Source organism: Oxyura jamaicensis, chromosome 2, assembly GCF_011077185.1.
Source record: "Oxyura jamaicensis isolate SHBP4307 breed ruddy duck chromosome 2, BPBGC_Ojam_1.0, whole genome shotgun sequence".
Lineage (NCBI taxonomy): Eukaryota > Metazoa > Chordata > Aves > Anseriformes > Anatidae > Oxyura > Oxyura jamaicensis.
This window is the reverse complement of record NC_048894.1, coordinates 151,955,725-151,971,029: the sequence shown is the minus strand read 5'-3', so window position 1 is coordinate 151,971,029 and position 15,305 is coordinate 151,955,725. Positions and strand designations below refer to the sequence as shown.

The 15,305-nt window shown below is 35.9% G+C and overlaps 1 protein-coding gene across 4 annotated transcripts in view; it reads right to left on the bottom strand.

The window, feature by feature from the left end:
* Positions 1-15,305, bottom strand: part of KHDRBS3 (KH RNA binding domain containing, signal transduction associated 3) — a 93,937-nt gene that overhangs the window by 19,702 nt on the left and 58,930 nt on the right. For all 4 annotated transcript variants that reach the window (XR_004748273.1, XM_035317988.1, XM_035317989.1 and 1 more), the window contains 2 exons: positions 13,998-14,190; positions 1,947-2,029 (listed from right to left, as the gene is read on the bottom strand). Coding sequence is in view for 3 of the 4 variants with exons in the window: in XM_035317988.1 (XP_035173879.1) it covers positions 1,947-2,029; positions 13,998-14,190 (276 nt within the window). In the remaining variant the exon portion in view is untranslated. The remainder of the gene's footprint in view (positions 1-1,946; positions 2,030-13,997; positions 14,191-15,305) is intronic.

The following is a 15,305-nucleotide window of genomic DNA, read 5'->3' as shown; positions in this document are numbered from 1 at the left end:
TATAAGGTTAAACTATGCAAACAATTCTATTTCCCGTAATTTCCTTCACAGAAAGAACATAGTAATACACCGAAATATGATAAGTATCTCTCAGTGGTGACAAAATGACATTTTGCAATATGGGCTACTATTTGATATTCAAATTAGAGCCAGGAATGCTGTTCCAGGTAGCTCAGATGGCTGTTTATAGTTATTACTTTTTTGCCTGCCAATACAATCCTAAAATTATTTTTGCCAAGCCAGAAAACATGCCAGAGAATGAGTATCCATACCCCATTTGAAATATACGAGTGAATCATTTCTTGCTTTGTTTTACCATGTAGCACTTAATAAAATTATGGGAAAAAATATATTATTATTCAAGAGATAATGGAATCAAAATCTACCCATGTGTAATATTGTGAAACTACAGGCAAAATACAAAGTAAAGCAAACAATTTGTGAATCATCTCCTTCCAGACTAAGCTGAGTATATATTCATATCGTATGTATGAATATTATACATATTTTTATGTATAATTATTAGTTCTTTACGTGAGCAAACGCATCTCTTGGAAGACTTTTTTTTTTTTCTAATTTTAGTTCAAATGAAAAGAACACCCTAGTGAAAGCCTGCTTAGCATGAAAAAGAAGCAAATCCTAGTAATGTTTTCAGTTTGGGCTCAGTCAAATGACTTGGTAATGAAATCTGACTGTTTGTATGCAATAAACACTGTTACCAACACTAGAAGCAGTAAAACAGAATAGAATTACCAACATAAAAGTTCAGGACTATTTTGGTAATTTTCTTTTTGGAAAAAAAATCCATTACCAGCAGCTGGTCTCTAAATGCTCACAGAGCATCATATTTTGGAGGTCCTACAATGCTGGTGTCATGCCTTTTTTTTTTAAAAAAAAAAAATCATTAGTTTCCAAGACTTTATAGGAATCAAGTATATGTACAAAAGTATTATTTTCCTTGTGTTAGATCTCAATAATAATGACATTGGAACTTTCCACTAAGCTTTTTCATGTTGAGTTGTTGGGCACAGGAAAATATTCATTTTTACAATGAAATTTATGTTGGTTGCGTCAACACTACAGCAAAGCAGATGTTAAATGCAAACAGCTTTGATCTCAGCTTTGCTGTGAACAGTTCTATAGTATTTGAGATATGGCTACATGGAAAAAAGTAGTCTAAACATTCAGTGGAAGGTAAATGGATACTGCTGGTTCTTTTATTAACACAGCATCGACCCTTTCCTTCTCTTGTTCCCTGTGGACATGGTTTGAAGCCCTAAGCACCCCAAATAACCAAAGTAATAATATATAACTAGAGCATTTCCTAGCATTTTTTCAGCATTGTCTCAACCATTGTAAGTTTATTGCCATAAATTGTTTCAAGAAATTCTCAATGACATTAGGAAATCTACTACTTATCAAACTATCAGCGTAGTCTAAGAAAAAGAGTAAGAATAAATTCGCTAAAAGGTGCACAAGAATTCCCTTTCCTTAGAGTTATTCTCATTCGGTGAGACAGCAACACCAAATAAATGCAAAGTACTTCAGTATAATCAGGTTTAAAAAGGAAAAAAAAATCAAAATCTGCTGTTTCAGATGATTTACTACATTCTCTAGAGTTCCCCACACCTTATAAAAAAATGGTTTTTAAACATCAGTTCAAAATTAATACTCAAATTTCCTGAATTTCCTGAACAGCTAAACACTTTGATTTGTGATTTGGCATCATGGAAATTCTTTGTCTCAAGATATCACTTGTTTCTTTTCAACCACTAAGTAACTTTTATACTTAGGAGCTACTAAAGACAAAACACTGGAGGTTATTTCTCATAAGCCACTTATAACATTTTTACAGTCTAAAATGATTCTGAAAAAGTCTTTAAGTAAAATTAACTTTCTGACTGTGCAATATTTCACCTGTAGTTACTGCAGATCTTGGAACTTACCTCTGTGCTTGAGTACTATAGCTGTTGTCATAGGAATCATAGCTTTGCTCATCATAAGCAGTTCCATAGCCATCATCATACTCCTGAAAGGATATAAAATATAGGTAATATTAACCCTGGGCACACTCCAGAAACAAAGCAGTGACTTAGTTCTAAATATGAAAGACAATACCCTCCTGAAATGTATATACGACATATATGCACCCTGAAATAGCAAAATCTTGATATTAAGAGACTAATTCTATGTACATCTAAGACTCTATAATAAGTTTGAAAATATCTTGAGCTACTGGCAGCATTGTGCTTCAAAACGGGCTTGTGCAGAGAAAACTACTAAATACTTCATGTTTCCACATCTTTGAATTTGAGGTATGTCAGCTACTGAACCTTCAAAGAAAGTTCAGGGAAGCACTTCAGTTAGGAACCAAAGCACCTAAATAAAAGATTGTGAACTGGCTGATGTTGCTGACTCTTAATTCTGGACACTAAATTCAGTATTCCTATGTAGACTACAGACAGAAAAGAGAAATTCCCTAGAGATAACACTAGTAAGAACCACAGCTTTACCCTGAATGCCCTCTGTAAACTCTTCACCCTGTAGGAGTTTAGTAACCATTATTTAAGACACTAAAAGTAATGACTCCAATAGTGTTTCTCTTGAAGTATTTAAGAATACTGTTTAAGTATACACCATAATACTGCTCTTCCCAAATAGCACGGCATTTAAATACTAACTTGAACAAACCATGTTAGCTCCAGCCAGAAGCCATACAGAAGTTTAATATGAAAACAGGTGACAATGATGCTGTGCTTTCATGGAAAGATGGAATGTAGAGATCCAAATAATTGTCACTAATTTACTGTTGGATCAAACAATAAACATAACTGAGCTAAGCTGATGTTGAGTAAAAATGGCATTTCCTTCGTATTGATCCCTCACGTGGGAGATTTAGGAAATCCTATGCAAATATCCCAAAGGCCTCAATGAATATTTAGAGTTATCTCCTCCAGTTTCAACAAATGAGAATAACTCTAATTAGAAGGCACTTTGAAAACATAGGGACCCAGAGAAACCAAAAATCAGGCAATGTCATATAAATGATGCTTTCTGAGTGTGTATCAACCCTGGCAATGTAAGAATAAAGTCTCATCAAAGGACAGTCTCTTTACCTGCAAAAGAAACCTTTTCAAGAAACTTTCAGTGAAGACTGACAATAATAAAAACTACTGCTTGTGTCAATTAGGTAGGGGTTGTCTGACTCTAGTAGAAAACCCCTTCAATGATTTGCATCTGAGAGCTTGCTCAGAAGGAAAGCTTTCTACAGCAAAAATGCCAACAACATCCTCAAAACAAACAGGAAGCCATGAGTTTGCTGAGAGATTTTCTAGCATTTTCATGTCATTTGAAATTGCTAATATGGAACACCAAGCAAACAGCCCATCAGTACTGCCCCACCACTGCTAGATCAGTGATTGTTTCCCAGCAATGCTTAGAGAAGGGTGTTAATGAATATTTGCAGGCACAAGGGAGTGACAGCCTATTCATAGGCCTGGAAAAGGAAAAAAAAGACTCTTCCAATTCTTCGCAAAGAGATGCATGGATAAATGGTCCCACTCAAAAAAGGAAATTCATTGTTTGCTCTTTCAATAATTCATTGTCCTGAAACTAAAAGCTAAAGTACAGTCTTAGCATTTTCTTTGCCCATCTGATACAGATATGGATTTTCCTTGATGAGCCACACACTAAACCCACAAAACCATTCCCTCCTGGCAGTTATTATGAACAAGCACTTTATTACTTCTTGATGCAATGCAGACATCTGTTAACAATACAGACATTGATCAGCAGCAGAAGCTGTCTGAGCCAATGTATCTGCTCTGTTCCAGAGCATTTACATGACATTTAGTCTCCTCTCATAGAATCTGCTAAGTGTGAACAAGCCATCCCTAGTTCCCCAATCTCCAACGGTATATGCACATCAGTGGCAACAAATCGAAACAGAGGACTGAAATTAACCTTTTAACATTTTAGGAGAACTCGGCCCCTAAGGAATTCTTGGAGAATTCTTAAGCAATCAGTCCTATTTGCTATGGTGTATCTATGACTTCTTGCAGACAAAAGAACAAAGTTAACTTGAAATAGGAAACGCATTATCAGGACAACAAAATGCCCAGCAGAATGAAAGTACTATTTTGTGAAGGCCAATGTTTAGTATCAGACTTGTGTGTATGTAGCTAGCTTTCTCTTCCAGAGAACTTTTGCTTGGAATTCACTACTGCTCACCGCTGTGTGCATTAATTTCTGAAGCTGAGAATTTATTAAGTTTTGTATTACTATTTTGCTGAAGGTGACTCTAACCTTTGAAAGAAAAGATAACTGGTTTCTATTTTTTTGTATGTAGGACACCTGGCACTTAAGCATTAAGATCAACCTGTGGTGTTGCAATTACCATAATCTGCTTAGATAGATCATTTTTTCCTTTTTCTCGCTGTATTTACATTTATAAAATCAAAGCTTTACATTAAAAAATAAATAAACTTCCTGTGCTACATGATGCAAAAAAAAAGACTACATTTAAAGAGCTGCTTATGATGTCTTGTTAAGATAGAAAAGATTCAAATTCCACATTTATTTACTGTGCACTACTCCCTCGAAACAGCAAAGAGGCAGGGGCAGCCAAATTATGTTTCAGAGCTTTTCCTGAACTAGATCTGACATCGTATTTCCTGTTAGTCACTGCATTTGAAAACTTTCCCTTTTGGGAGGTTATTATTAAGGCTGGTCAAGGCAAAGTATTTTCAATTTTTAATTAAATCCGCACTATTTTTTGTTTCTGAAACAGACCTCTGGTGAATTCAATCCATCATAGAATTATAGAATACCCTGAGTCGGAAGCAACCCACAAGGATCATCCAAGTCCAACTTCTGGCTCCACACAGGACCACCCAGAAATCAGACCATGTGTCTGAGAGCATTGTACAAACGCTTCTTGAACTCTGGCAGGCTCAGTGTCATGACCACTTCCCTGGCAATGTTTTATTTAACCTTAGTATCTATACATAATATCCTCAGCCATCTGACATGTTTCAGCACTATAAAACATCATTCAAACTTAAAAGTAATTTTACATATAATGAAAAGGCAAAGAACTTTAGTATAGGATATCTGTGTATATTTAAGCGCATCATATTCACTGGCAAACAGTAAGGACTTCTTCCAATGGAACACTGGAAAAATTACACCTTCATAAAATATTTTCACCGCATTTTTCCCTCCTGATTTTTTGCATGCTTCACTTATTTATAAAGTACTTATTTTTGTATTTAAAGCCGTTATTATTCTTCGCGTGGACAGGACTTGCACTGCCACTACCTATCACAAGAAATACAGCAGGCTTCCCCCATACTCCAGTTACAAAAACAGCTACAAAACAGCTCTTCCTAATGGTAATCAGTAATCATCAGGAGTTTACTAGTGAAGCCTTATTTCTTCTCCAAAAAACAAAAGCCCAACAAAAACATGTTTTTAGCCCATGAACGGAGGCACTTTGTTTCTATTATTCACTATTCTACTTCTCAAGGCAACTTAGAAAACTAACTCTCATCAGATTTAGTCTGAAGAAAAGGCAGCAAATGTGCTGTACAGTTTATGCTTACAGTATAAAAATGTAGAAAGAACACTGCGCTGAAAATGCTATAGTCATCTTAAAACTGCAGGTACCACAGGGCACTTGAAATATCACGCAGGAAGGCATCAAGAGGCAATAGCCTGACTTATGTTCTTTATGATCTTAAGGTTTTTTTTTTAATTATTATTTTAATTTTTTATTTTTCCCAAAGGAAAAGAATGGCTAGAATTACAAGACATATCTTCTGAAAAAAAAATATGAAACTGTTCTGCAAAATCTCTAACCTTATTAATAACTCCACTATTAAGCCAGCATCACATTACATTTCCTCTGGAAAATGGCTTTTGCCTGCCGTTGTCTTAATGTTAGCACCTGCAGTTGATGTAAATCCAAACGGTGAAGAGCAGCGTTTGGTAGCTGCAATTGTTTAGTGCAAAGTGCAGACATTTTTCATGGACAGAACCAAAGGCAATACGTAAACATGCATCCTCCAAGTATATTAAACAGTAAGTTACAATCACAGGTCAAATGATGATAAAACCAATGAAAGCAATCTTTGCCAAAACCTCTGCAGTGCCCGACACATTCTAAATCAAGCTAAGTCTTGCTCATCTGTATTTCTTTCTAATGATTAAGTACTTTAAACATACCCTTGTTCATGGGGAATAGGAAATGGTGGCTTTAAATTATAATCTGCTGGCAGTGACAGTGACAGACTAGTGTTTGGGCCCCCTTTAGGTGAAATTAACAATGTTTCAAAGAGAACAAGACAGAGAAGCAGGAAAAAGAGGGGGTAAAAAGTTCATTTTAGCAAAAAGGCCATTTGCAGTGCTGGAAAAAATCATCAAATCAATAAGAAATCTTTTTCCCTGCTCTGCCCCACTACAGAAATCCATCCAAGGGGAAAAAAATAATTAAGGCTGTTATCACTATAACTAAAAGGTTGTTGATTCTTTTCCTCATCATTCTCTGAAATTAATACTTACACCAGTACTTCTTCACCAAATACTGGTGGAACTTCGTCTTTTCAGATAAAAACGATCACATTCAAAAAAATACAGTGCTTAGAAATTAACTTGAAGGAGAAAGCAAGTGAAAAAACATCAGCACAAGGCAGTAAAGAATTTTTGCAGCAAATTAGAATTGTAAAAAGAAGGAACAGCCATTTTGTTGTGTGAAAATAACATCTCCCCATCACTTAAACAACAGGGAATACGGGGCAATCAGAACAAATATGGGCACCTACTTCCATCTGAAGTCTGAATGCTAACATTAAGGACATTTGCAGCGAACACGTACAGACTGTAAGCTCTTAGTTGGTACATTTTCATCTGTTTTCATCTAGAAGGAGACCAGGGCATATTCAACCAGAACAAACAAGGTATTTCTGAAATGGGAGAGATGTACCAGTGGATTCTGTTTCGTGCACTTAAAAAAAAAAATAGAAGAGTTGCTAATGAATATAGGCAGCAGCATTTAAACTAAGTGACTATCAGGCCAAAACAGTTCTCTTTCTGTATACAGGGCCAGAATAAGAATCACAAGGAGAACTAAGGCCTATGAATAACATCAAGTCACAACATGGCCCCAGTTCAGATTAGCTGCTTGAACTCTGAAATAATTCAAGAATTATTTTATATACACAATATAGGTTATGTTTCAACCTCAAGATAAGTAGGCAGAAAAACTTTTCAGCTTTGCCTCCAAAAAACATCCCACAGTTTCCACGGCTAAAATGTTGTCTGATCTCCTGAGAAAATGGAAAGATTTTCCACTGTCTCTTCAGCACATCCTGAAAACCCCAACAGCAAAGGTAAACATAAAAGAAAAAGAAACAATGAATTGAGGGTCTTAATACCTTTAAAACTTAAAAAATAAATAAATAAATAATAAAAAAATATATATCTTTTTTCTTGACCTATTTAGCATGGAACAGAACATTGCAACTTAAAAAAAAAGAAAGAAAGACTGTTCTGACGCTGTGAACTTCCTTTCCAAAAGCCTTCCAGAATGTACACTGACTTTAAGAACTTTTGAAAAACAAAAACTCACTGAACGCATTGCTTTAAAAAAAAAAAAAAAAGGTAAGATTTAAGTGTAAACCACAACATTATCCACAGAAGGGAACAGAGACAGAAAGGACAAAAGTGTCATTTATGTAGTTCCTAGAGAATGAAGATTCCTCAACACCCTTTCCAGGAACTCAAACAAAGCTTCACACTCAAAACAACTACGCAAACAAGAATATTTGAAATTAATTTGAATAAAACTATTTCAAGTTTTTAGGAAAGTATCAATATTCAGAATATCAAGGTAAATTAAAACATGGTGCAACTATTGCAAAGTGAGATTAAAATTATACTGGAAATCAATGCAGGTAGAATTTAAACTCTTTTCAAAGTCTTATGTCCTCCGGACTAACCCTTATTTTGCGTAATGTTTTGCTCCCCATTTCAGGAAACATTCACTTGTAAATAAAGAACTTGTATTTTTCATATGGTATAGAAAGATTTAGCTCTATTTTTCCCCCCCTACAGATCTTACCGTTTCAACCAGGAACAGTAAATGAGTAAATGAATGTTAATGAGAAGAAGCAGTCTAGTTTAAAAACCGTTTACCTTGCAAAATCAACATCAACCTTGCTCCAAGAAATTGCTTCCACAGGATGTTTTTTGTAATCTTTACTCTCAGTTTTTAAGAATCTTCTAAACTAAATATGATCTCGGGGAGGAGATGCAGAAAGGATAATTACAAATCAGAATGCTGTGTCAAAAGGGTTAACTCCTGAACATCTTATCCACTCTTATAGTCTCCATACAGCCCTCAGACACCTATGAACTGATACTAAGACACCCAGCAGGGACTGAAGCCACCTAACATAATGAGATGAGTGGTAACACTGAAGGTATGAAAAACACAGATTGTGGCCTCAGTCCTGTCAGTGTTCAAGAAGCATTTAGACAACGCACTTAGATTTAAGTCTCTGACTAGATTTTACCTCTCAGATTGCCCTGTGTGGAGCCAGGAGATGGACTTGATGATCCTTGTAGGTCCTTTCCTGTTCTATGGTTCTACATTTGTGGTAAACAGTTCTTTAGGAACTCAACTATTTTCCTCTCTGCTCAGAGTCCATAGCCCTAAATGCATCCATTGCATTTGGCATTTTCCTCACACAAAGGAAATGGGACTTTATGAATTACAACCAATAATCAGCATCTGCAGAATTAAAGCTGAATGCTCGACATCAAGTCTGAGAGAATTTGAACGAACTTTCTAAGAAGATGCACTAAACAATAGGCTGAAGGTTATTCAGCTGAATGTGCTCTCACCTGCAAGAAATAAGACCTTGCATTCATTCCTTCATTCATGAGCATTTTATATTAATCACTGGATTGTGAAATGGAGTGTAGACTTCTGTTCTTAGCCATCCAGCCACACATCACTTGTCAGCAAACCAACCTCACCCCTTCCTTCCCTTTAAGCTTTGCACAAAGTTCTAAGAATTCCTTCCAGAATGGAAAGGATGGAAACCACAGCTCCTGACCCTGAGAATGCCAGGACAGCCATTAGCCTGATGGTTAGCACATGCTTTTCAGAGAGAACTGAGGGAATGTGAATACCTGCAAGGAGAGTCTAAACCTAGGACCTTCCGATACTGGAGAAATACCAAGCTTACAAATAAGCGTGACATACAGCATCCCATCTGATCGTTTTTTGGGTAGCATCTTGTTATCCAGCACATTACAGTGATGTCTTTTGGATCTTCACCATTTCTCATGGGGAATAGTATGAGCGTAGTCTCATACCATTTTGGCGCGTATATCTTACAGTATATGTAGTTTAAGTGGAATAGACTTAGTATGAGAACTACAATCTTAAATCTGAATTAAGGCAGAAAACGATGCTTTGTCTACCAGTAAAAACAAAGTATTTCTGGAAATATCCACAAATATATGCTTCAGTAACTATAAACTTAGAAATTTAAGAATCTCTAAGCTTTAGGATATTACAGAATCAAATGATAACTAAGCACAAAGTTTAGATCTTGAAGTTTGTTATTAGTATCTGTTATACATCCAACTGTTTTGTTCATCCTTTGAAGAAGCCTGTATCTTCACATCAACAAACCTTGACATGTAATTGTAAATTGTTCATAATGTTCTTTTTCAAGTTACAATTTACCTAACATTAGAAAGGCTCCCTAGGTCTCTTACTGGTATATGTTCCATCATAATTCAATTTCCTATTACAGAAAGCAATTTCATTGAAGCACTCTAATTTAAACACTGCTAGACATTATACACGTGGTCGCTGCTTTAGGTAACCCTTGTCTGAACACAAGAAAACATCAATAAACATCCAGAAACAGAACTAAAGCTCTGCCACCACTTCACACACACACACTAGGAGGAACATTTAGAACTGATTGTTTTCTGAAGTACTGCTGAAGCAAGTCTTGACCATAACTTGCTCAATTGCAGTTATTTTTCAGTTCCACACTGACACAAGAATTCATTTTACTTTAAACAATCTATGTTAAAAGTCCAGTCCTTAATGCCTAACATCTGATTATCAGCTCAGATAAATCTCACATTTCATTTAAAACATATAATCAGTCAAAATAGGACTCAACACGGCATCATAACAAATATGTTCCCACAGAGTACAGAATTGAAATACTTAGAGAATATTTGAAAAACCCTTCTGTGAAACAAGAGCAGGAGTGAATAAAAATCTAATCTTAAAAAGCTTCAGTCCCATCGCTGTATTACTAATTTGGAAAAAAAAAAAAAAAAAAAAAGGTTTAAAGCTGGTAGAGACGACAAGAAGAAGCAAAAAGCAGAAACTGCTACTAGACAGCAATTGAGATTGAACAGTTATGTTCTAACCTCTCTTTGCCTGAATATTGATCAAGGAGTCAACACTAAAAAAAAAAAAAAAAAAAGTAGTGAATTGCTAGCATATTGTTACTTATTTCTTGCATATTGAAAATTATGGAAAAGATTAAAATCTCCAGGTAGTAGTTAAATACAATTTCTGTTCCTTATCTTAATGGACTAAATTGTCAGTTTAAGAATGCATGAAAAATATTTTGACTTTTATCTATTGCACACGTTTGATTCAGTAAGTATAGAAACACTCTCTTAATTAAGAGAACAGTGTCCCTGAGACTATCCGCAAGTGCTTCAATAAATCTAGCAACCATCTCATATGTTTTTCCTTATCCAAGTATTATAAAAATAATCCTGGCCATGTTTCCATCTCATACTAGGCTTCCTCCTGACTCAAGCAGTCGAAGATGCAAAAATGGGAGGCATATTAGCTGTTGGAGAAAGTTTATCACACCAGAGCAGTGAGGTTAGAACGGTGATTATAAAGCTGGCTGGCTGCAGATGCTGGATTTTTTCCTACCATCCAAGCTGATGCTACAGCTGTTAAAAAAAAATCTTAACAGGAAACAGTAAGGAGCTGTGGTTTAGTAGCTTCAAACACTTTATCATGGTACTAGCAATATTGTAAAGTCCTAGGAGGAATGGGTTGTGTGGCTGAATGAGATATATAAGCAAGACTTGCAAAAGTGAAGTGGGAAAACTAGGCATACTGAACTGGAAAAAATGTGCAGGTACTGCTGCTAGTCCAGTACGTTGTGTGACTTCAGCAGAAAAGGCCACATCAAGCATCCAGAGCCAGCATTACAGACATCTGAAAAAGCTGACTGATGGATGGATACAGTCTACTTCTGTGTAGAGCCTTCTGTAACAGTTACGTTCTGGACAACTTCCTTATGGGCTCAAAACACGGGATAGAAATGATCACTTATTTCTGTTGATCCTGAGCCCTTGTTAAAATGCATCTACATTCAAATGAATTACTTTTTGCCTCTGGCATGATTTTCCCAGTGTAAGATTCTTCCTCCAGAATTAACCCTTCTGTTTTTTCAGACAACAGTAACTATCTTCCATTTTGGTGGTTTTTCAAAGTAACATCTTAAGAAAAAAAAAAAGGGGGGGGGGGGGGGGGCCACATAACGATAGGCAAGAGGCAGAAGTGAGTAGATTACTCTTAGATGTTAAAGATTCGTTGGTCTGACAGGTGTTCAGGACTACGGAAAGAGATTGCCAAAGGGAGTGACTGAAAGCGGAAGCTGTTTATGTGAGTTAATAATGGCCTCATTTTCTGTCACTTCATGTACATAACAGTATGCCAGAGGAAAAGGGCAAGGATTTTATGTACTGGAAGTCCTGCATCATCTTAGATTACATAATTACAGAAGCAAGTGGTTGAAGGCTTCCATCCAGAATATTGTTTGCTTCTTTCTAAACTTGCATATTTGCACACTATTTTAACAAGCACAAAGTAGAGGCTTGTAAGCCTATAGGAATTAAAACCTTCATGAATCCTTGCAAACATTCCAGTGTTCAATGGAAAAGTTTCAAATGCTGCTCTGTAACTTCTCCAGATATCCTGGTCTCTGTAGCTCAGAAACTATATGCCACAGATGCCGCTTAATATAACATGTTATAATACCTCCTTTCTCATGGATGTTGTCATTCTATTGACATCTCAGCAAATTGTGACACCTCGCCCTCCTTGGATATTGAGTTTGCAAAACAGCACTTGATACTTAGACACAGCCAACCACCAATTAGTAAGCAAGGACAAAAATATTACTAATGACTTTTACCATGTTACCTAAATCAATAAAATATACAGTTTTGGTACTTTGATTGTATGCTACAACTGGGCAGGTGGAAACAGTATCAGGCTTTAACACCTAACATACAATACCCTAATGGTTCATGTCCTAGAAAGAGTTTTGTAGCAAAGCTCATGAAGACACAAAACATGCTAATTTTAAAATGGTCCCTTTTGCACAGCTTCATCAATTACAGCATAATATATTTATCCTGGTTCAGATATCTTGTTTGGAATGTAAGTGATCCAGTTTTAGAGAATGTTCTTTTTAGCAGTTCTATAGTGTAGCACTGTTTTTCATTTTAGTGGTATTTTCTGATTATTATCTCAGGAGAGAAGCCTATGTCAGGATACAGATTCAAGACACTTTTGGACATTCATGCCATACATGTCTTTGCTATATGCTATAAGCACGTATTTAGAAGTTTGAAGTTACTAAGGTTTACTTTCTACCATATCAACATCCATTCTACTGCATATGCTATGGAAAAAGGCTAGATTGATTTGAAAGAACTACCAGTACTAAATGCTTTAAAAGCATCATGAAATAACCACCTGCTTGCCCACCTTGATCAGTCAAGTCAGGTATAACCAAGGGACATTTAAACATGCTGTTCAAATACGGATTCTCATAACATTAATAAACTACATTAGAATCTCCTTTATTGTTCAGGTATGTACAAAAATGTTCATGCTAAAGACATTAAACTTGTATCTCCATAAAGCAATGTTACATTGAACTTTATGTTTCTGATCAAATGGACAATGGCTGAGATTTGATTTGGAGCTTTTGTGGGGGGAAAATGTGGTAAGATTTTGTGGTAAGGGAGAGGATAGGTAAGAAAATGTGGTAAGGGAGGGGATAGGTGGAAGAAAGGTTTTGAGAGAAAAGAAGACATCTGAATAGGAAAAACTTTTTCTGAATCTCACGAGCTCCTTTTTTGCTAGTTTGAATAAAAAGATACAAAGTCTGGACAACAGACCTGGCTGTAAAAAGTACACACAAAGCTTTAAGATATATAAAAACATCAAAAGTTTTGTCCTTGAAAATGTTTTCTGTAAGACAATCCATTTTTATGACTATAGTTTTGATTTTATAAGCTTCTTTATTCTACTGCTCCGTTAGTTCAGTATAAATTAAATTCATACAATTCATATAATTCATAGCCATCTGTAATTTTCAGTCGTACAAAATATTTTTATATGTTTAATTTTTATTGCAGTGAAATCAAGACAAAAATGTAAGGCTTATTGAGACGCACTGTATGATTGTTAAAATTCTTGGATCAATTCTGAAGCTTTCATAAAAGTATTTTAATTGTCTAATCGTTGAACTGCACTATGCCTATAAATATGGCTCTAGGCTAAAGAGTAGAACATTATTCTCAGTTCAGAATTAAAGATCTACTGACAGCGTGATTTTTCAGATTTTTAAAGCAGAAACCTAATATGCTTAAGAGCTACATAAATATTTTGCCAAATGCACTGCAAATGTCTTTATGATAGCACATATAACCTGAAGTATTAGTGATTTGAAACAGTTCAAGTCTAAGAAGGTAATGAGATTAGCACATTCTCCATAAATTCTCAGAGCAAGACTTAATTAGGTACTAATTAAAGAAATTCTACTGAGTTCTGAAGTGATAGTTCTGAAGTGATAGTTAGGCTTATCCTTCCAAAAATCAATACGGTTCACGTCAACAGCTCTGAAAACAGCTCGACTTACATATTCACCGTAAGTCTCCTGTGCTGGAGGTGGTGGAAGGGGCCGGTAGCCTGCAGGTGGAGGTACCCCTCTCGCTCTGGGTGCTAGAAGTCCACGGCTACGACTGACTGGTCCTCTACTAGGAGGCACTCCTCTGGGTGCTGGTGCCCCTCTTGGTACTCCTGCTGACGGCGGAGGCACTCCTCCACGGCCCCTGTGAATACACAGATCACTTAACATTAAATAACACCCCCCTGGCATCCCTTTTAACAGCCCCCTCCCTCACATAAGACAATTTTGTTCTGCTACAGCCAGACAAAAACCCTATGAAAGAGCAATTTTAGTTTGGCATTTTTCTGTACGTTTGAATCCAATTATACACATTAAGCCATAAATACTGAAAGATAAAAACGAGACATGTATGATTCAGTGATGAACTTCTTACTAGCTTCAGCCATTCTTTTTTGCTGGTCGTATACACAGAGACACCCAAACCAATTTGCTGGAATCAGTCATCTTCGCTACAATTTGATATATAGTATGTGAAATCACAGTCATAGAATATCAGGTTAATTTGAATCTGTCAGGACACATTATACTCAAATCCTGCACAGAGGAATCAGCTGCAACTCCCTTCTGATCCTGAGCAACCTCCTAAATGCAATCCAAAGATCACATTGCACGTAAGAGATCAAACAGGTCAGGATAAATACATTTTCTTCCTTTTTTTTTCTTTTTTTTTTTTTTTTTTCCTAAAGAAGAGGTTTCCGCAGGAAACATTCAAACACATAATAAATGTGCAGGGTGATTAATTGGGCATAACCTCATGTTCTGTATGTATTTAAAGGTGTGAAATAGCAATGTATACATAGGTTTTTTTTAAACTTCTAAAAGAATAATAAAGGTTAATCTGCAATCCATTAATTTGAACACTTAATATATGAATGTAAAAAATCTGAGACCTAAACAGGGACAGTTTTCAGAAATATTGGATCCATTTTCAGGTAGAGTTCCCTCCTGCCTCCCTGTAATAAAGGGAGAGACCCACAGGCACAACTTGTGTGAAGCTTTCATCAATTATACACTTTTAAACAGGATGTCTAAAATATTGTTAATAGACATCTCCTTTTTAAAGGAGTCCATTTTCCCTCACTGCCTATAATTGAATTTAAATGACTGCTCTGTAGGCATATAGACTTGCTTTGAGGAAGTCATACCATCAGTCTAATGTAGCAGTTACATAGAAGAAAATGAACAAGCACAAATTCTTCACAACCTTCTCTACATATCAAGCCGTCATCTAAATAATTTCCAAAGTAGTAGCTGAGT